General features: G+C 44.9%; 1 protein-coding gene across 1 annotated transcript; it reads right to left on the reverse strand.

The window, feature by feature from the left end:
• Positions 1 to 116: 116 nt before the first annotated feature.
• On the reverse strand, positions 117 to 2,081 carry LOC108648784. The gene has a single exon (XM_018097183.2). The coding sequence runs from the start codon at positions 2,079 to 2,081 to the stop codon at positions 117 to 119; it is 1,965 nt and encodes a 654-aa protein (XP_017952672.2).
• Between the last annotated feature and the right edge of the window lie 18,798 nt (positions 2,082 to 20,879).

The following is a 20,879-nucleotide window of genomic DNA, read 5'->3' on the forward strand; positions in this document are numbered from 1 at the left end:
TTGGAGAAATTTCCAATAAATCAGCCCAAAACGCTACTTTTTAAAGCCCATTCCTTCTGTATTTAGATGAGTACAATTCATTGGCACAATATAATTGTTAACACAATATGTTCCCTTTAACCTTTTGAGTGACTAAAAAGACAGATATCAATGCTCCCAAGGGGAATCTTACCTGGGGGGTCGGTCTTGTCACCATGGGTTACTGAGCTGCCAAGAACAGTTGGACTGAATCGCCTTCTTTTTTCCTTCATATGTTCATCCCAGTCACAGTCTAATAGTTCATTGCTTGAATCACTGTCAGAATACCCGCCCTGTGAAATGATGGCCAGTGTCTTGGCTCCCATCCCCCGCACATGGGGGCAGTCAGGGAAGGCGCGTCGGTGCCGGGTGAGGGGCACATCCCCAGGCTCCCAGTTCTCCAACTCCCCCCCGCAGGAGAAGCACCGCACCCGGTCCTCAGGCCCCACATAGTAGAATCCTGCCCGGGCCAAGCGCTGCTGGTTGTTATGGGGGAAATGGTGACAGTGCCCCTGGTAAGTCTCTAACCTGCTGTACTCATCACTCATGTCCCCAAGGGATTTCGCTACAGGGACACTGGAGTCACTTTCCCCTTCTGTAATGGGCTCCGCTTGCCTGTGATCCTGATCCTTTATCACTTCCTGCACACTGGGGCAATTAGAGCTGCTTCTCCTTGGATCAGTGCTGGCCGATGCAATCGGACTTTGAGCAAAGATGGGTGGGACCTTGGCATCCACCTCCTGCACATAGGGGCAGTCAGGGAAGGAGAGTCGGTGCCGGATGAGGGGCACATATCCAGGCTGCCAGTTCTCCAACTCCCCCCGGCAGGAGAAGCACCGCACCCGGTCCCCGGGCCCCACATAGTAGAATCCTGCTGGGGCCAAATTCTGCTGGATCCTATAGGGGAAATGGTGACGGTGCCCCCGGTAAGTCTCTAACCTGCTGTACCCATCACTCATGTCCCCAAGGGGTTTCGCTACAGGGACACTGGAGTCACTTTCCCCTTCTGTAATGGGCTCCGCTTGCCTGTGATCCTGATCCTTTATCGCTTCCTGCGCACTGGGGCAATTAGAGCTGCTGGGAACTGTTCGGCTTATTCTCTCTCCTTTGTCCCTCATATCCCAGTTACTGAGAGGTCTGGGGCTGCTTAACAATGGAAAATAACTTCTCCTTGTATCAGTGCTGGCCGATGCACTCGGACTTTGAGCAAAGACGATCGGCATCTTGGCTCCCAGCTCCCGCACATGGGGGCAGTCAGGGAAGGAGCGTTGGTGCCGGGTGAGGGGCACATCCCCAGACTCCCACTTCTCCAACTCCCCCCGGCAGGAGAAGCACCGCACCCGGTCCCCGGGCCCCACATAGTAGAATCCTGCCTGGGCCAAGCGCCGCTGGTTGTTATGGGGGAAATGGTGACAGTGCCCCCGGTAAGTCTCTAACCTGCTGTACTCATCACTCATGTCCCCAAGGGGTTCCTTCCCTGGGCTGCAGGAGCTGCTGGGGGGCACTAGTGTTCCTCCTTCTGCTTCCATTATAGTCCCTGTGCTTATTGGGTACTGATCATATTTCCAGGCTCTGTCGGCTCCCGTCCCCCGCACATAGGGGCAGTGAGGGAAGGAGCGTAGGTGCCGGGTGAGGGGCACATCCCAGGGCTCCCACATCTCCAACTCCCCCTCACAGGAGAAGCACCGCACCCGGTCCCCGGGGCCCACATAGTAGAACCCTGCCCGGGCCACGGTGCGCTGCTGGAAGTCAGAGGGCCAGGTTACATTACTTTCCCTAAAGCTCCGGTACCTGCTATGAAGGCTGCGCATGTCAGTATCCCTGCTGGTTGGAAGACCTACGATCTCAACTTTGCTTGTTATGTCTGTGACTTCAAGGCTCGTCAGGGGCCGGCTGAGGCTTGGCAAGAACATGTCATTCCCATATTCCAACTTTGGAGGGTAAAAATCATTTAAAATGTTATCATTTTGATGCTTGGTGTAGAGGACAGGGGGCAGGGGGGCAGCACCAGGATTGCTACTCATCTTACTGCCCCGGCCTGACCCTCCCGGCGTCTCCTCCATTGCGCTCTGTCACAGACACTTCTCTGCAATTTCCTGCACTTTGCTATTTCCTTCTAGAAGTTACACCCCTTATGTGTCATTCTAGCCCCTCCCCTTATGTACCGTAACCCTATCTTAGCTAGGAAAGGCCACTCCAGCTAGATGAGCTAAAGCATCAGTTACATTAGACTCTAACACACAAGAATGGGCCTTTGCTATATGGAACAAAGGGGAGAGTTAGTTGAACTATAACTCACTTAGGCTGTTGTCTTAAAATAAAAATAAAAGACACCAGGAGATTTTTTTGCAACAAAACAGAATCTTATTGACTAATCACATTTAAAGCACATTCCTTCTATATTTAGATACAATTCATTGGCACAATATTCACACAATATGTACTTTAATATACTCACAAGTAGTGATGAGAGAAATTTTCTGCCAGGCATGGATTCGCTGTGAATTTCTGTGTTTCACCATTGGCAGATTTTTCGTGAAATTAAAAAATTCCCAGTGATGAAAAAGTTGTGCACATCAAAAAAGTCAATGTATAAATTGGTGAAGCCCATATAAAGTCCAAAAATTTGCCACGAGACAAATAATTGTGTGCGTCAATTTTTTTTTTTTGATGCGCAACCACATTTTTTTAAGGACTCGTAACATTTCCGCTGTTTTGCGGATCCTTTCAATGATTCACGATTTGTCCGACAAAGTGAAATGGGACAGATTCGCTCATCGCTATATATTGTTATTCTGGATGGATCCCTGGGGCAACTAGAGAAAATACACTGATAGCGCTATTGTATCCAAAACTGCTGTAGGTGATATGAGATCAAATAATATAAAATACCCCATGCAGGGTGCCCTGTATATTAACATTAGGGATGTACCGAACCCACCTAGCAGGCCGAATCCTGAACGGAATCCTAATTAGCATATGCTGATTAGGATCGGAAGGGGTTAAAAATCGCAGCATGCGCAGAATTGGTCGAAACCGAATCCTTAAAAAATACGCCAGGATTCGCCCGAATCCTGAACTGAATCCGGGATTCAATGCATCCCTAATTAACATGCATTATTTTACCTGATATCAAATGGGATTTAACCCCTGCATGGATCACTAAACATAACAAATGAACAAAATGATCTTTATTTTACCCCTGCCAACACTGAGTAATGCTGAGCGAATCAGCCCTTGTCGTGCGCATCAAACAAATGACGTGTGTGACAATTTTATTTTTTTTTTTGTACGCAGGTGTCAATTTTTTGTAGCATGGATAATTTTTACACAGCGAATTTTGTTGCCCATTTTGCAAAACAATCCACCATTGGCAAAACATAGAAATTAATTTAAAATCCATACCTGCCAAATTATTTCACTAGTGATGGGCCAATCTGTTCCATTTCGCTTCGCCATAAAATTTGAGAACGACAAGAAAATTCCCGAAACGGAGAAAAACCAGTGAAATGTATTTGTTGTACAATTTATTTGTCGCCCGTAACTCAACCGTGCCCAATGGTGAAGTGGCCGCACCCAATGTTGATGTGACCACGCCCAATTTGACGCAACCGTGACTGTTTTTGACATGCAACAAATGTTTACAAAGGCAAATTTTTACAGAAGTTTTGCAAAACAATTCTCCAATGGCGAAATGCAGAAATTCACTGCGAATCCATGCCTGGCGAAAAAATTTGCTCATCACTAACACTGAGTAAATACAATTAAATCCCCAAAACCCATAAAATCAAGGCAACACTAGAGCAAGGGGAGGAGGGCCCCCCCCCACATGTGTCTAAAACCTTCTAATAGACTGGCATAACCAATGTTATAGCCTATACATGAATAGCGCTACTTTTATAAAATTTTGGCAAAAGTGCCGCTATGCAGAATGCTGTAAATAAATTCTCATAAATGTCCTGAATGGATCTTAATACAATCAGAACTAGTGGTTGTATATGTAGTTTATGTATGTGAGTGTATAGATGGGTAAGTATAGGTTGTGGGTGCTGGGTTTACTTGGAAGGGTTGAACTTGATGGACTCTGGTCTTTTTTCAACCCTATGTAACTATTAATACAGGCTAAGCCATAAGGATATTAGTGTATAGATTAGGCACTTGATTGCGTGTCTGTCCATCTGAAAGGATTGCGGTTGTTACTAAATGCTCCAAAGTCCCATGCAGCAAGAGAACAGTAAGTGGGTAAAAAGCCCTTTATTACATCACACGCGGCTTTCACAAAATGCCACTTCCGATGGTGAAAGGCAGAAGTTGCAGTGAATCCCTGCCTGCCGAAAGAATTCACTCGTCAAAAAATGACAGTGATATCAGTGTGTTTTCAGTTCAGGTAAGAGAGGGGCTCATTTATCCAGATTACGATTGAAAAGAGAATTTTTTTAATTCATTTGCATACACAGATGCGACGGGGCTTAAATCATGTCTGTAATGTGACTTGTTATACAAAGTGATTAGTAACTGTTTTTATGGAACTTTAAAGGAGACATATCCTATAAAAATGATGAATGTACCAGGGAATTATACTCCTCTAGATATAGAAGGATTGTGCTTAAAGTTGTGTTTCTGACTGATTTATTGAGAAATTCCCCCAAACCCCACTAGCCCCGCCCATCTGTGCCACTTCCTGCTGGCTGAATTCTCTGGATGAGCTGGGGAGCTGGCGGCCCTCCGTACCCTGCACTGTAGGATAGGAACCAATCAGCAGCTAGGCTGACCTGATAGGGAACTGAAGCCTGTCTGTGTTTGTGTGACTGTAGGGCTGTGATTGGCTCTCCCCCTCCTACTGTGCTTCTGGCAGGGACCATTAGGACACGCCCACCCCTCATTTGAAACCCAGACAGGGACCTGAGAGGATCTATAGGGAGCTCCAATAAAGGGGCCATTGTTACAGATAGGGTTAATGTTTAGCCCAAAGGGAAACCAGCACCGGATATTATTCATAATTGCCTACAAAATTAGCGTTTTTTCCCATTTATCCAATATGTCTCCTTTAACAATGTTTTTTGGTAGGAAAACCTCCAAATCTTTCGTCCCTAATTGGGCTCCGACATACACACTGAATTTTATAACTTTTCTGGAGATATGATGTGTAATATGGGTGAAATATGTCAAAGTATATTTTGAGTTTTTTTCCATAGAAAAGTTGATTTTACACACTTTTTCTGTTGCTTGTAAAAGCCCTGATACTCCCAAGTCCAACGATACCAAATATATGGTGGGAACCCCCTGTTCCTGTCCAGAAGGAACCCCCAAACTAACGCAGTGCTTTGTACAATATCCCACCAGAACAAAGTGGAAAAGCGCTTGTAACAGTTGATGCAGAATAACTTCTATGTAAATCTAAAATATCTCCTCATGCATACCTCCCAGCATTTGAAAAATGAAAAAAGGGACAAAAAGATTTGACACACAGTAGCCCCCCATACACAGTAGCCCCCCATACACAGTAGCCCCCCATACACAGTGCCCCCATACACAGTAGCCCCCCATACACAGTAGCTCCCATACACAGTGCCCCCCATACACAGTGCCCCCATACACAGTAGCCCCCCATACACAGTAGCCCCCATACACAATGCCCCCCATACACAGTGCCCCCATACACAGTAGCCCCCCATACACAGTAGCCCCCATACACAGTGCCCCCATACACAGTAGCCCCCATACACAGTAGCCCCCCATACACAGTAGCCCCCATACACAGTGCCCCCATACACAGTAGCCCCCATACACAGTAGCCCCCCATACACAGTAGCCCCCCATACACAGTAGCCCCCCATACACAGTAGCCCCCATACACAGTAGCCCCCCATACACAGTAGCCCCCCATACACAGTAGCCCCCCATACACAGTGCCCCATACACACAGTAGCCTAACACCCTTGGAACGGCAAACCTTACATATCTTTTATTAATAGTGATGGGCGAAAAGTTTCGCCAGGCATGGATTCGCGGCGAATTTCCGCGTTTCGCCATTGGCGGATTGTTTCGCGAAACAGATGGAAAATTTCGCCGTGGAAAAATTCGCCGCACGTCCAAAAGTTGTCGCCGGCGTAAAAAAATAATAGTCGCGCGACAAAATAATAGCCACGGGCGACAAAATAATAGCCGCATGCGACGAAACAATAGCCGTGCGGCAAAACAATAGTCGCGCGACAAAACAATAGCCGTGTGACAAAACAATAGCCACGCGCAACAATTTTTTTTGTCGCACGACATTTTCGCCGTTTCGCGAATTTTTTGCCGTTTCGCGGATCTTTTGAAAGATTCGCGAATTTTTCGGCGAAGCGAAACGGAACAGATTCGCTCATCACTATTTATTAAGTGTTGGTGGAATTTGTGCTATAAAATGCTTACCCACCATTCAGGCAACACTGTCGTTACCCGGCATGTCCGGAACCTTCTCTACCCCACCAAACAACAAGGCAGGGAGCAACTGCAGCAAATAATTGTAATAAGACAATCTGGGGCCTGGTACTGCCGCCTTGTAAACGACATAAGAATTATAAAGGGCCATTTGGATCATAGAAATTGCTGCTTTTTTGTACCAGGCCCTGGTTTTTCTGGTGGCGTCATAATAATTTTTTTTTTTTTTTAATTTTTAAATTTTTATTGGGTTTTATAACAATCCAACATTTGTAGCAGAGTAATATCTGCGCAGGTTTACAAAAATAGAAAGGCTTATCATACAATGCTTCCAGTTTTTAACATAGTATGTTGAGTGTAACATAGTAATATACAATTACAGTATAAAAGGCTTCAGAAAAAGTCTGTCCGTTGTCGGGGTAACGTGGCTGCTGGATTGAATTATTTTTTAACTGGGGGGGGTAGGGGGAAAGGGAGACCAGGCAGGGAGGTTGAGTGGGGATCGGAGTCAGCTGATCTTATATAGCCCTAATCTTAATATGGAATCTATATAATTAGAGAGACAGAAAAAAGGAGGAATTATCGGTTGTCTCAGTTACAGTTTTGATTCATTTTAGGCCTGGATAGTCTGTAGGAAAGTTGTGGCTCGGCAGTAGGGATGTAGCGAACCCGCGCAAAAATGTTCGCGAACCCGTTCGCGGACTTTCGCCAAAACTCGCGAATATTCGCGAACTTTGCGAACCCCATAGACTTCAATGGGAAGGCGAACTTTAAAACCTAGAAAAGCCATTTCTGGGCAGAAAACTGCCACGACCTGGACAGTGACATGCAGGAGGGGGATCAAGGGCAAAAACTTCTCTGAAAAATACTTGTAAAAAAAACGCCAAAAAAACCACAAAAAAATAACGCCAAACAAAAACCCGCAAGCTATTCCTATGTATATGCATAGGCGATAAAACGAAGCGAAAAAACGCGGCGGAAAAACCAAGGCGAAAAAACGCTGCGCCAAAAAAAAACCGCGGTGAACCCAAAGTGGCGAACATCGGCAAAAGTCCGCGAATTTGCGCGAACACGAACACCCGATGTTCGCGCGAATTAGTTCGCCGGCGAACAGTTCGCTACATCTCTACTCAGCAGGGCCTCCACCCTTGCTTTTAGTAGGACAATGTTTGCAGCATAACCAGTTAGCCCTGATCTTTTCCTAAATACGTTCGCCAAAGTCGCCAGGTGGTCCAGTGGTCTTGTTTGGCTTTGTAGGAGTCGGTATGTAAGTCCTCGAAATTGCGGATGTCCTCCATTTCCTGGGCCCATTCTGTGATGGTAGGTATTGTTGAGGATTTCCATTTTCTGGGAATTAGAATTTTAGCCGCATTGAGTGCGTATTGAGTGAGTGACTTCTTATATAGGGAGACCGGTTGGGTGTTATGGTGCAGTAGTACTGTTGCTGGGTCATTGCAGATATCTAGCTGTAGCTTGTCATTGCAGATCTGTATTATTTCAGCCCAGTATTTCTTTATCTCCGGGCAGTCCCATAGTATGTGTAAGAGAGTTCCTGGTGACTCTCCGCATCGCCAGCAGGTAGCCGAAGTTCCTGGAAAAATTTTGCTGAGTTTGGCGGGGGTGTGGTACCATCCGGTGAGGATTTTGTTATTGTTTTCTAATATTCTGCAGCTCCTTTGTCCCGTAAAGGATTTAAGTATTATTCCTTCCAGATCCTGTTCTGTAAATTGTATGTTTAACGCTTTTTCCCATTTTGAAAAATGTAGTGGTTTCGGGGAGGAGGCAGTTGTTCGCAATAATAAAGTTTGATATATAGTGGAGATATTGCGTGAGGGAGGCGATTTTTGTCGGCACATCTTTTCAAAGGTGGTGTAGAGTTGGTCTCCGGTGTTGCTTTTAAGGATGGGTGAGATAAAGCTTGTTAAAGGAGACATATCCTATAAAAATGATGAATGTACCAGGGAATTATACTCCTCTAGATATAGAAGGAATGTGCTTAAAGTTGTGTTTCTGACTGATTTTTTGAGAAATTCCCCCAAACCCCACTAGCCCCGCCCATCTGTGCCACTTCCTGCTGGCTGAATTCTCTGGATGAGCTGGGGAGCCGGGGGCCCTCCGTACCCTGCACTGTAGGATAGGAACCAATCAGCAGCTAGGCTGACCTGATAGGGAACTGAAGCCTGTCTGTGCTTGTGTGACTGCAGGGCTGTGATTGGCTCTCCCCCTCCTACTGTGCTTCTGGCAGGGACCGTTAGGACACGCCCACCCCTCATGTGAAACCCAGACAGTGACCTGAGAGGATCTATAGGGAGCTCCAATAAAGGGGCCATTGTTACAGATAGGGTTAATGTTTAGCCCAAAGGGAAACCAGCACCGGATATTATTCATAATTGCCTACAAAATAAGTGTTTTTCCCCATTTATCCAATATGTCTCCTTTAATAGCGGCCCAGTCCTTATAGTTGGCTGTCAGAGAGATGCCTAAGTAAGTCAGTTTATGTGCGGTCCAGGGGAAGGAGAACTTGTCTTTAAGGGCTAATACCAAGGTATGAGGTAAGCTAATGTTGAGTGCACTTGATTTGCTATAGTTTATTTTAAAGTTGCTTAATGAGCTATATTGTTCAAGTTCTGTTAACAGGTTTGGTAAGGCTGTGATAGGCTGGGAAAGAGTAAAAAGCAGATCATCTGCATATGCGCAGATTTTGTGTTGGGTCATGCCAACCTTAAAGTGATACTGACACGAAAAAACAACTTTTTAAAATATGAATCTACATAAAAAGTTGCCTATAGGTCGTGTTGATTATTTTTTGCCGATAGGTTTGCTTTTGTAAGTAATTGTTACTTGAAATCCCAAAACCTGCCTGTTTTGCCAGCCTGACTGTCCCTTCTCAGCCTGACAGTTATAGCTTCTAATGCTAACGGCCTCCTGCTGCACAAATATGGCAGCCCCCTCATTGAGGAACATGGGGGATCAGATAGGGAATGTAAAAGCTTGGACAAATACTTTTATGGCAAAATTATAAATAGCATGCAAAGACAATTTTATGACAATGTTATAAAAAAGGTTTAATTTCTGGTGTCAGTATCACTTTAATGCCTTGAATATTTGGGTTGTTTCGGATGGTTGACAGAAAAGGTTCTAAAGTTAGGACAAACAGGAGTGGGGAAAGGGGGCAGCCTTGTCTTGTCCCATTCTTAAGCTGTATAGGTTCCGAAAGGCTTCCGTTTAATTTAAGTCTGGCAATGGGGTTGGAGTATAACGATAGGATCCATTTCAAAGCGTTTTGGCCGAGCCCTATGTGTTTCAAACAGTGAAACATGAAGTCCCACCTCACTCTATCGAAAGCCTTTTCGGCGTCGGTAGAGAGGAAAAAGAGGGGGGTGTTATTACGTTCTCCAGCCATTATAACGTTAAGTACTTTGTTGAGGTTGTCTCGTGTTTCTCGTTTGGGAAGAAAACCTGCCTGATCTGTATGTATTATTGTGGAAAGGCCGGGCTTCAGGCGTTTTGCTAGAATGTTTGCTAGTAATTTCACATCGTTGTTAATTAGTGAAATCGGTCTATAGCTGGCTGGAGAGGTTGGGTTTTTCCCTTTTTTTAAGACCAGGCTGATGTGAGCTTCTAAGGAGGAGGGAGACCAAGTGTGTCCTTTTTTAATGTCATTAAATGCTTTGGTTAGGGGGGGGTAAGAGTAATGGTTTTAGTGCTTTGTAGAATCCCATTGAGAATCCGTCTGGACCTGGACACTTCCCTATTGGAGAGTTTTTAATCGCCTGCTCTAATTCTGTAGTGGTCATTTCTATTTCTATATCATTGATCCATTCCTGATCGCCCTGTCGCATCTGAGAAGCTGCTATATAGTGTTCATAATGAGTATGTGGGGCATTGGAGGGGAGTGAGGGTGCATTTTGGTTCCAGATCTGATAGAGCTTCCTATAGAATTCTGTCAAAATTTTTTGAGTCTCCTTAGGGGAGTCATGTATCTGGCCGTTGGGTGATTTCATTTTAAATATATGGTTTTTTTGTTCCTTAGATTTGAGCATTCTAGCTAACATTTTGCTGCATTTATTGCCATGGTCATAGAACATTTTTTTTTTTAGCAAAAATGAAGCCCTATTGGTCTCTGTTTGTAGAATAGATTTTAATTTCTGGCGGGCTATTGTAAGGTCTGTAAGAAGCTGTGATGTTTTGGGTTTTTGTGTAATAGCTCCAAGTTTTTAATGCGTAGGAGTATCTCCTGCTTCTTTTTAGTTCTTTCTCTTTTTATTTTTGCACCCTGTTGTATAGCTATACCTCTAATATAGCATTTGTACGCTTCCCATTCAAGTATAGCATTACTAGCTGTATTAGTGTTCTTTTCAAAGTATTCCTTGGTTGCTTTGGTTAGGGTTTCTAGAATATCCGGGTTTTTAAGTAGGCTATCATGAGAAATGTTTCTTGGAGATAGCGTTAAGTGCTAGGTCGAGGAATATTGGTGCATGATCTGACCAAGTAATTGAGCCTATATTAACTTTTTGTATCTCATCTAGTGCCTTAAGAGAGGCGAATATGTAATCTATCCTGCTATATGTGTCGTGACTATGCGAGTAGAAGGTATAGTTCTTATCTTGAGGGTAAAAAATTCTCCAGCTATCTGATAGTTGAACTGAATGTAGTTGTCGTTTGATTAGTTTAATATGGGTGAATGGAAGGGACGATGCTCCTGCGGAGCAGTCTAGTTTTGGTTCTAGTGGGGTATTCAAATCTCCGCCTACTATTAAAGTCCCTTCTGCAAATAACAGCAGCATATCATGTACCTTATTCATAGTGTCTACCTGTTCTTTGTTTGGTAGGTAGACTGAAGCAAATGTATATATGTTAGAGTTCAGTTTTCCCTTAAGGAATGTATAATTTCCTTGGGGATCTGTTTTAGTAGCTAAGATTTCTAATTGCAGGTCATTAGCAAGGACAATGGCTGTGCCTCTGACCTTTGTGAGTTGTGGGGCACTATGTATTATTGTGGAATAATGTCTATCAAACCATTTCGGGATCTGGTCTATTTTGTAATGTGTCTCCTGTATTAATGCCACCTGAATCTTGTTAGTTCTTAGTTCTTGGAGTAAGGCCCTCCTTTTCCAAGGTGAGTTTAAACCATTTGCATTGATTGTGTAAACTTTTAGGTTTGTTTTTTTAGGTGGAGATTGGACTGGTTCCTGCCTGGGGAGTGTTAGTTAAGGTTAAGGGGGTTGTTAGGTGAGAGGAAGTAGAGATATAAATGTCTTAGGTAAGGGGGTTGGGTCGGGGGAATAACTGGGGGAAGCTAAACTACAGAATAGTGTCAGGGGTAGGGGGGGAAAGGGAGGAGGGGAATGCGAGTTTTAGGAAGGAGGGGATGTGGGGATGTTTAACCACTAGAAAAACTGATTTGTCCAGTTATTTCTGTTTTCGTGGTGTAGGAGCGTGCTCCTCTGGGGGGTAGGAGTTGGCTAGGGGTTGGTGATTTTCTTCCGAGCTCCATGTCACAGACCTTCTAGAGAATGTTTTGTTAGAGTCTGGGTCATTTTTGTCTGGTTAGGGAATGCTAATTATAACATTATAACAGTTATTAAGTATGTATCAGTATCAAAAAGAGATAGAACTTTCGTGTAGCCTATTGGGTCTAATCCCCAGTGGCTACCTAAGGATAAGCCATCCCATGAATCAGTACCTCTTAGTTATACCGGTATTTGGGCATGAACTGGTATCAAAAGGGGGGTAAGACTTTCGTATGACCAGGTAGATCTAGCATAAGTCCTTGTCTCACCGCTAAGGTTCCTCTGAATTTCCAAATGCATCTCAATGCATCTCAATATTCCCTTATGGTTGTAGAGGGGGGTACGTCGTTCTTATAGCCTGATATGCCTAATGTAAGCCGGCTTCAGACAACCAGAGTTGCTGCGGGTTTCCAGATGAATCTCGCTGGCCAATGTCATTGCTCCCGCGTGGTCGGATAAGAGGAAAGCCGGTTCCTGGGTTATTTTGAAATATAGCTTAAGTTAGGTGTTTAGCTTACTGTTGGCGTTTGTCTCGGGGAACGCTTGGTGAGCGGGTTGGAGATTGTGTGTAAAGTCGCTTCCTCCATTGTCTGGATGGGGTCATCTCTCGTCTGGGGAGTGGTGTGGAGGGGATCTCTGGTGGGTGGTTCTGAGGGCTTTCTTCCGGTGTCCCCAACATGTAGTTTCGCCATTCTGTAATGTCTGGTACCGGTATGTCCAGATGTTGGCAAAATTGTTCCGTTTCCATGGGGTACCGTAGAGCAAAAGTTTTACCTCCTTTGTGTGCTAATATGGCAAAGGGGAATCCCCACTTGTAAGATATACCTCGTTCCCGTAGCATCATGGTTAGAGGTTTCAATAGACGGCGCTGGTTTATAGTGGATAATGCCAAGTCTTGGTATAGGTTAATTGTATTTTCTTCAAAGTGTATCCTGTTTGTATTGCGGGCTTTCTGTATGATTTGTTCTTTTATCTCAAATCGAGCTAAGCAGCACAGCACATCGCGAGGAAAGTTAGCTCTTTGGGGGCCCGCTCTATGTATTCTCTCTGTATGTATTTCCTGGATTTCAGTATCGTTTAAAACTTCCAGAAATAACTTATTAGCGACCTCCCATAGCTCATCCTGTGGTACCGATTCGGGTATACCAAGGTTTTCAAGATCTTCTTGGTATACCAAGGTTTTCAAGATCTTCTGTGTGTCGTCTCAGGTCCAGGATAGCTTGGTCGTGTTTTTGTATAGATTTAGTATTAGCCAACGTATCTGCTGTTAGATTGGTAATACTGTCCTCCATTTCTCCCAGCGTGTCCCTTACATTGACTAATTCTTGTTTAAGCGCTGCCATTTCCGTGTATATAGTGTGTTTAAGGTCCGTACCCAAAGTTTGTAGGTCAGATTTGCGTGGCATTTGTGCGAGTATGTTAAAGATCCCCTCCAGATTACTGCCTACCTCCGATGCTGTGTCTGATATTGCCTGTGATTCTGGGCTAGCGCAGGGCCTTTCCATCAGGTCTCGGGGCCTTTCCGCCATATTGTCTCCGCCCGGCGGTTCCGAAGTTTCCTGTGAGCGCGGAAAAAACTGCTTGATGCCGCCTGTTAGAGGTAATTCTTTATGTCTGGGATGGTTAGCAGTTGTTACATGCTTACCATGTTTCCCCATTTTTATCAAGATTGCCAGAAACTGCTTCTTGTACTGTCTGTGCTACAGAGCTCAGTGTATGTGCGTCTTACTCCCGCGCCATGCAGCCACGCCCCCCCGCGTCATAATAATTTTTTATTTGGTCGGTTTTATCAACACCCCCCATATGTTACTATATTCTTTATTACACAGGGGCTTTGAGGGCCTACCGCCACTTCTGTGTTGGATAATTAAGGTCTCATTGTGGATAGTAGTAAGCATAACAACTACTTTGGTGTCTGAATATTTTATGGCCAAGAGCTCATTGCTTCTTAGAGCTTGTACTTCTCCGCGCTTCAGTTTCTTATCCAGCAATTCCCTGGGCAGTCCTTTGTGTTTATGGTTGACTGTGCCGCAGGCCGGGGTGTCCAAAGTATGTAGGGCTCTAAATAAAGGGATGCTCGTGTAAAAGTTATCCATGTATAAGTGGTAACCTCGGCCCAGCAGCGGACTTATGAGCTCCCAAACAATTTTACCATTGGCAGTCAATTCAGTGGGACAACCGGGGGGGGGGGGGGGGGGGTCCAAATGAGTGTCCTTTCCCTCATACAGCATGAAATAACTAGTGTAGCCCGTGCTGCTTTCACAGAGTTTGTAAAATGTCCTCCCATAGCGAGAAAGCTTTCTAGGGATATATTGGCGAAATCTTAGGCACCCTTTGAAGAGCAAAAGGGACTCATCCACAGAGATATTTTGGGAGGGGGTGTAAACCTCTGCAAAGCGCTGAGACAGGCTATCTATAAGGGGCCTCAGTTTATAAAGCCTGTCATAACCGAGCCCTGGATCCATCAACGTCACTGCAAATTCAGCACCCAATAGCAATAAAAAAAGTTAAAATGCAATAAAATAACTAAAAAACAGAAATCAATTATGAAAACGCCAAAAAAACACAAAAATGCAACCAAATAAATACAAATTATAGAACAAGATCAGAAATAAAGTTTTAGTGAAAAAAAAGACTGCCAAAGAAAGCAAAGAAAGAAAAAAAAAAGTGTAAGTGTGTGTGTGTAAGTGTATGTGTGTGTGTGTGTGTGTGTGTGTGTGTGTGTGTAAGTGTATGTATGTGTGTGTGTAAGTGTATGTGTGTGTGTAAGTGTATGTGTGTGTGTGTGTGTGTGTGTGTGTAAGTGTATGTGTGTGTGTGTAAGTGTGTGTGTGTGTGTGTGTGTGTGTGTGTAAGTGTATGTGTGTGTGTGTAAGTGTGTGTGTGTGTGTGTGTGTGTGTGTGTAAGTGCATGTGTGTGTGTGTAAGTGTATGTGTGTGTGTGTATGTGTGTGTAAGTGTGTGTGTGTGTGTGTGTGTGTAAGTGTGTGTGTGTGTGTGTGTGTGTGTGTGTAAGTGTATGTGTGTGTGTGTAAGTGTATGTGTGTGTAAGTGTGTGTGTGTGTAAGTGTATGTGTGTGTGTGTGTGTGTGTGTGTGTAAGTGTAAGTGTGTGTGTAAGTGTATGTGTGTGTGTGTGTAAGTGTGTGTGTGTGTGTGTGTAAGTGTATGTGTGTGTGTGTGTGTGTGTGTAAGTGTATGTGTATGTGTGTGTGTGTGTGTGTGTAAGTGTATGTGTGTGTGTGTGTGTGTGTGTAAGTGTATGTGTGTGTGTGTGTGTGTGTGTGTAAGTGTATGTGTGTGTGTGTGTGTGTGTGTGTGTAAGTGTATGTGTGTGTGTGTGTAAGTGTATGTGTGTGTGTGTAAGTGTATGTGTGTGTAAGTGTGTGTGTGTGCTTGGCAAAGTTGTCTGTAAGTGTGTATGTGTGCAAAAGTGTAATAATGAGAAAGACAGAAGAAATGGGGGGGGGGAATATAGACAGTTTAGATAGAAATAAGCAAAAAAAAACAGTGGTTTAGAGTTGTAGTTCAGCTAACACAAGGCAGGTAGGCGATCAGGGCGACCAATCCGGCAGGAAGGCAGCAGGGGGTCCAGCAGTCACACGTGCGCAGCAGGAGTGGAGGAGGCGACGTTAGGGGGCGCTATTTAAAGGAACAGCAGTAGACACGTCATCATCGCGTGCCCACTGCTGTCATTGGCTGGGGACCGGACTGCGGCGGATTGGGGAGCCGATCGGTAAGTATTTCCTTCATTGCTCGTTGCCTAGGGGGATGTGGGGGGTTTACATGCGCTGCTTTAAAAGCGAGCGCAGCGCTTGTAGAATCTACGTCCTGTGGCACTTACAGGGTTAAGAAAGGCATTTTCCTCCTCTATATTTATAAAGCGTTGTGCTATATCATCTGTGAGCGTTTCTAGTTTGTCAGTTCTTTCTCCTATATCGTTTAACTCCCTTTGTATTTCTTTAAAGGACAAGGAAAGGTTAATATAAATTAAAAGTAAGTCTAAAGGCATTCTTTTTAAGTACTTACTGCTAGAGATGTAGCGAACCTCACAAAAAAAGTTCGCGAACCCGTTCGCGAACTTCCTGCAAAAAGTGCGAACTTTGCGAACCCCATAGACTTCAATGGGAAGGTGAACTTTAAAACCTAGAAAAGCCATTTCTGGCCAGAAAACTGATTTTAAAGTTGTTTAAAGGGTGCCACGCCCTGGGCAGTGACATGCAGGAGGGGGATCAAGGGCAAAAATTTCTCTGAAAAATACTTTGTTGGCACAGCGTTGCGTTTTGTGCTGTAAAGGGCAGAAATCACACTACATACGGAATATATTATTGTTGGTGGGAAAACATCGCTCAGGTGATTTTATTGCAATGCAATGTCACTACTATGTGTACACACTGGACACATTAAAGAACAGTAAGTTAAATAAAAAAAAATTAATAATAAAAAAAAAGTGATCTCTGGTTGGTGCTGGGGGTGAACTACTAGGAGCAGCACACCAGTCCCAACACAGCTAGACTAATAGCACTCGGCTCTATAAATTACAGTAGCAAAGTAAAAAAACACAAATAAAAAAAATGATGTGAATGTGTGGTTGGTGCTTAGTGCACTACTATGAGCAGCACACCTGTCTCCAACACACACAGACGGAGCTGCAGTACACAATGAAAAGAAGAGTAACAGTAATCAGAAAATAAAAGCAGTCCTTACAAGGACTATTGGGTTACAGCAGATGAGATCAGCAGGACAGCTGTCCCCAGCAGCTACATACAGAGCAGTAGAAAGTAGATTACTAGTCAGCAAAGCTACCTAAACTGTCCCTCAAATCCCTGCACAGCTCTCTCCCTATGCTAACTCATCAAGCACACACAGGCAGAATGTAAAATGGCTGCTGGGCTTCGGTTTATATATGGAAGGGAGTGGTCCGGGGGTGGTCCAGGAGGGAGAGCTGCCTGATTGGCTGCAACGTATCAGCTGGCTCTGGGTTGAGAGGTCAAAATTTGGCTCCAGCTAAGGCGAACCCAAATTGCGAACATCGCTAAAAGTTCGCGAACTTGCGAACTTGCGAACACCCGATTTTCGTGCGAATTAGTTCTCCGGCGAACAGTTCGCTACATCTCTACTTACTGCATATCTAAATTCCCAGATCCCTGCTTGCTTCTCTGAGATATGGTGCTGGCAGCCTACAGCAGTGTGAAGCCTACAGTGACATCACTGAAATCTCTCTCCCCTTCCTGTAGGTGCCAGCGGCAGCCTTCCTATTCTCTGAGCATGTGTGTAACTTGATCCTGTCTCCTGTTCTGAGCTACACATGCCCACCAGCCAATCAGAAGCGGATCTGGCAGAGGGGAGGGGGGAGGGAATGAAACACATGGGCAGTATGAAGCAAGGAGGGAAAGGAAGGGAGAATACCTGTTTAGAGATGGCTGCCTGTTCTAGAAAATGTGCAGTAAGTGTGACTGAGTAAATATGTGATTAGGTGAGCCAAAAGTGTGGCGTTTGTACTAAACAATAGGAGGGCTGTGGATACAGCCTGTGTGATAGTAGTTTGTAATGTACAGCAGTTTGCTTAGCTGATCGCTCAGTATTTGAGCTGTAAGTGGGGTGTTGGCAGCGGTGCTGTACATTTCAGGCTGAGAAGGTGAGTGTGGAGGCAACTCAAATGCTGGGGCGTTAGCGCTACTCAGAATCCGTCCGTGCAGGTTGCGATATTCTGCGCTGCATCTGACTCGGCGCCATCTTGTAGAGCCGCGTGTTTGTCAGGGCCTGCAGGCTTGTGGGGGTATGGCGACATGGTGGTGCGCTGGTCGCAGAGTTTTTTCCCCCCATTTTGTAGCCGGTGTCTCAGGGAGTTGCAGTGGCCGAGCTGTCTTCAGTTTGCCATCGGGGATGCTATTTTTCGGGCTGGAAAAGGGGTAATGGAGTTCTTGGGCTGTGCGTGTGCCTGCTTCCATGGTTGGCCACGCCCCCCTCACTGGTACATTGTTCATTTTTTATATGATACGTCTCTAAAAAACCCCTGTGAGGTGTGAAACAGAGTTAGTGAGACTGGCCGGCCAATGCACTAATACACAGCACTGACACTGAGCCAGCTTGTCTGAGTGCAGGGCTGTGATTGGCTCTCCCCCTCCTACTGTGCTTCTGGCAGGGACCGTTAGGAAACGCCCACCCCTCATGTGAAACCCAGACAGGGACCTGAGAGGATCTATAGGGAGCTCCAATAAAGGGGCCATTGTTACAGATAGGGTTAATGTTTAGCCCAAAGGGAAACCAGCACCGGATATTATTCATAATTGCCTACAGGGTTAGGGGTTTTCCTTTATCCAATATGTCTCCTTTAAAGTGACTGTTATATGACAAGTGATTGCCACAGAGGTGGATGGAGGGGAATTAGGGAATTGTGGTGCAGCTTCTGTGCTTGTAAAAATTGTAATCAAAATACTGTACCTGAAACCCCCACTGGTGTTACTGCCCTTCAGCTCCGCTGCTATAAACCCAAACTGCTCTGTCTCCTCTAGTGCAGCCGCTGGGTTATCAGCCAGAACATAGAATGACAGACTTTAAAGTCCAGGATTGTTGTTGTATATAACTTTTGACAAATTGTAATGTAGAAATTATTTAATTATACAGCATTGCTATCTATTGCAGCCTCATACAGAAATTATACATCATTCCCATCAGTCCCTGCCCCAGTGAGCTTACAATCTAAGGTCCCTATCCCATTCCCATCAGTCCCTGCCCCAGTGAGCTTACAATCTAAGGTCCCTATCCCATTCCCATCAGCCCCTGCCCCAGTGAGCTTACAATCTAAGGTCCCTATCCCATTCCCATCAGCCCCTGCCCCAGTAAGCTTACAATCTAAGGTCCCTATCCCATTCCCATCAGTCCCTGCCCCAGTGAGCTTACAATCTAAGGTCCCTATCCCATTCCCATCAGTCCCTGCCCCAGTGAGCTTACAATCTAAGGTCCCTATCCCATTCCCATCAGTCCCTGCCCCAGTGAGCTTACAATCTAAGGACCCTATCCCATTCCCATCAGTCCCTGCCCCAGTGAGCTTACAATCTAAGGTCCCTATCCCATTCCCATCAGCCCCTGCCCCAGTGAGCTTACAATCTAAGGTCCCTATCCCATTCCCATCAGCCCCTGCCCCAGTGAGCTTACAATCTAAGGTCCCTATCCCATTCCCATCAGTCCCTGCCCCAGTGAGCTTACAATCTAAGGTCCCTATCCCATTCCCATCAGCCCCTGCCCCAGTGAGCTTACAATCTAAGGTCCCTATCCCATTCCCATCAGTCCCTGCCCCAGTGAGCTTACAATCTAAGGTCCCTATCCCATTCCCATCAGCCCTGTCCCAGTGAGCTTACAATCTAAGGTCCCTATCACATTCCCATCAGTTCCTGCCCCAGTGAGCTTACAATCTAAGGTCCCTATCACATTCCCATCAGTTCCTGCCCCAGACATGAAGATTGTTAGAATCAATAATATTTACAAAGGGTATATAGTTCTAAGCATGACAAGTAGAAGGTTGCTTACCCATTGTATATGGATGGTCCGGGTGCTCATGCCCCAGACCCTCAGCACAGGGAGCCAAATAGGAAGCGATTCTTTAAGAGATAGGCAAGCACTGCGGCCAGCCTATGATTAAGTACCGAGCAAGGTACGAAACGCGTAAGGCTTTTTAGCATACATGTGTACTTATCAATAAAAGCACTTTGATCTTACTTCATACTTGGGCGGCAATTCAACTTTATTGGAATTCCGGAGTGCCTGCCTATCTCTAAAAGAATCAATTCCTATATGGTTAGAATCAAGCCTAGGACCCCAGCACCTCTAGACTGGGATACGCTCATTATTTTTATGGAAAATGAAAAATATGGCTAGGCCCATGTGAAATTTCAAAAATGATATAGTAAAAAAAAAAATAAAATCTGTTTGTGCTTTTAAAAAACAGATGACAATGCAGGATTCTGCTGGAGAAGCTCTATTAACTGATGGGTTTTGAAAAAAACATATTTTCCCGTGTCAGTGTTGCTTTAACCATTGTACCACTGATGTCAGACAAATGATTTGCTTGTTAGGGTCCCCCTGCAATCTGAATAGCTCAGTAAGATGGTATTAAAAAGACCAATTGAACCTGTCGCATTTTGCTTTGCCAAAAAATGTGAAAATCTTTTAAAAGATTAGATTCGCGCACAACAATATTTTTGAGAAATGGCAAAAATTGTAAATTCACTGTGAATCCATGCCTGCCGAATAATTTCGCTCATTTCTATTCCATATATCTCTAATGAGTGGCTTATTGTGCTTCTTTAATGACTGATAGAGTTTCTCCTTCTCAGGTTCCCCCCAGGATATGATACACTCATAGAGTTTCCTCATGTTCCCCTGGGAAGTCCCCTCCTGGCGCACAGCCTCATACTGTTCCTGACTCAAGATCTCTTCCTGCAGTAGATCATCCAGGATTGGATCAATGTGCGACGTCCTTCTAATCAGTGTGGATCGGTGCCTATCAATGAAGTGCTCCGTATCTGCAGGACAGAAGGGAAAACGATAAAGGCCGAGTTTTCAATTATCTCTCCGAATTCCGTAACTTCACATCGCTCACCATAACAAACCCTTTTACCATCTTAAGATGGAACCTTCTTTTCTTCTAATGTGTTGATTTCCTTGTATCCTCTGGAAGCATTAACTCTTTTACTGCCAAGCACTTATGTTATACGTGTTTCTCAGAAAAAGCACTAAGTGCCAAGCACGTATCACATATGTGCTTCACAAATTAAGCAGAGAGTCTAGTGCGCCCCAATCCCCTAGGCAATGAGCCAAGGGGGCTGGCAAGTCGGTCTTGCGACGCCATTGCCGCAGGACCAACTTTTAACAGCAGACACGATCACATCGTGTCTGCTGTTAAGAGCTTCCTTCCAGCCCTGCT

The sequence above is a fragment of the Xenopus tropicalis genome, chromosome 9, assembly GCF_000004195.4.
Source record: "Xenopus tropicalis strain Nigerian chromosome 9, UCB_Xtro_10.0, whole genome shotgun sequence".
In the NCBI taxonomy this organism is placed as follows: Eukaryota; Metazoa; Chordata; class Amphibia; order Anura; family Pipidae; genus Xenopus; species Xenopus tropicalis.

What these genes read in the sequence shown, in the direction of transcription:
- LOC108648784 (XM_018097183.2), bottom strand. Translation starts at nt 2,081, where the DNA reads ATGGAGGAGACGCCGGGAGGGTCAGGCCGGGGCAGTAAGATGAGTAGC.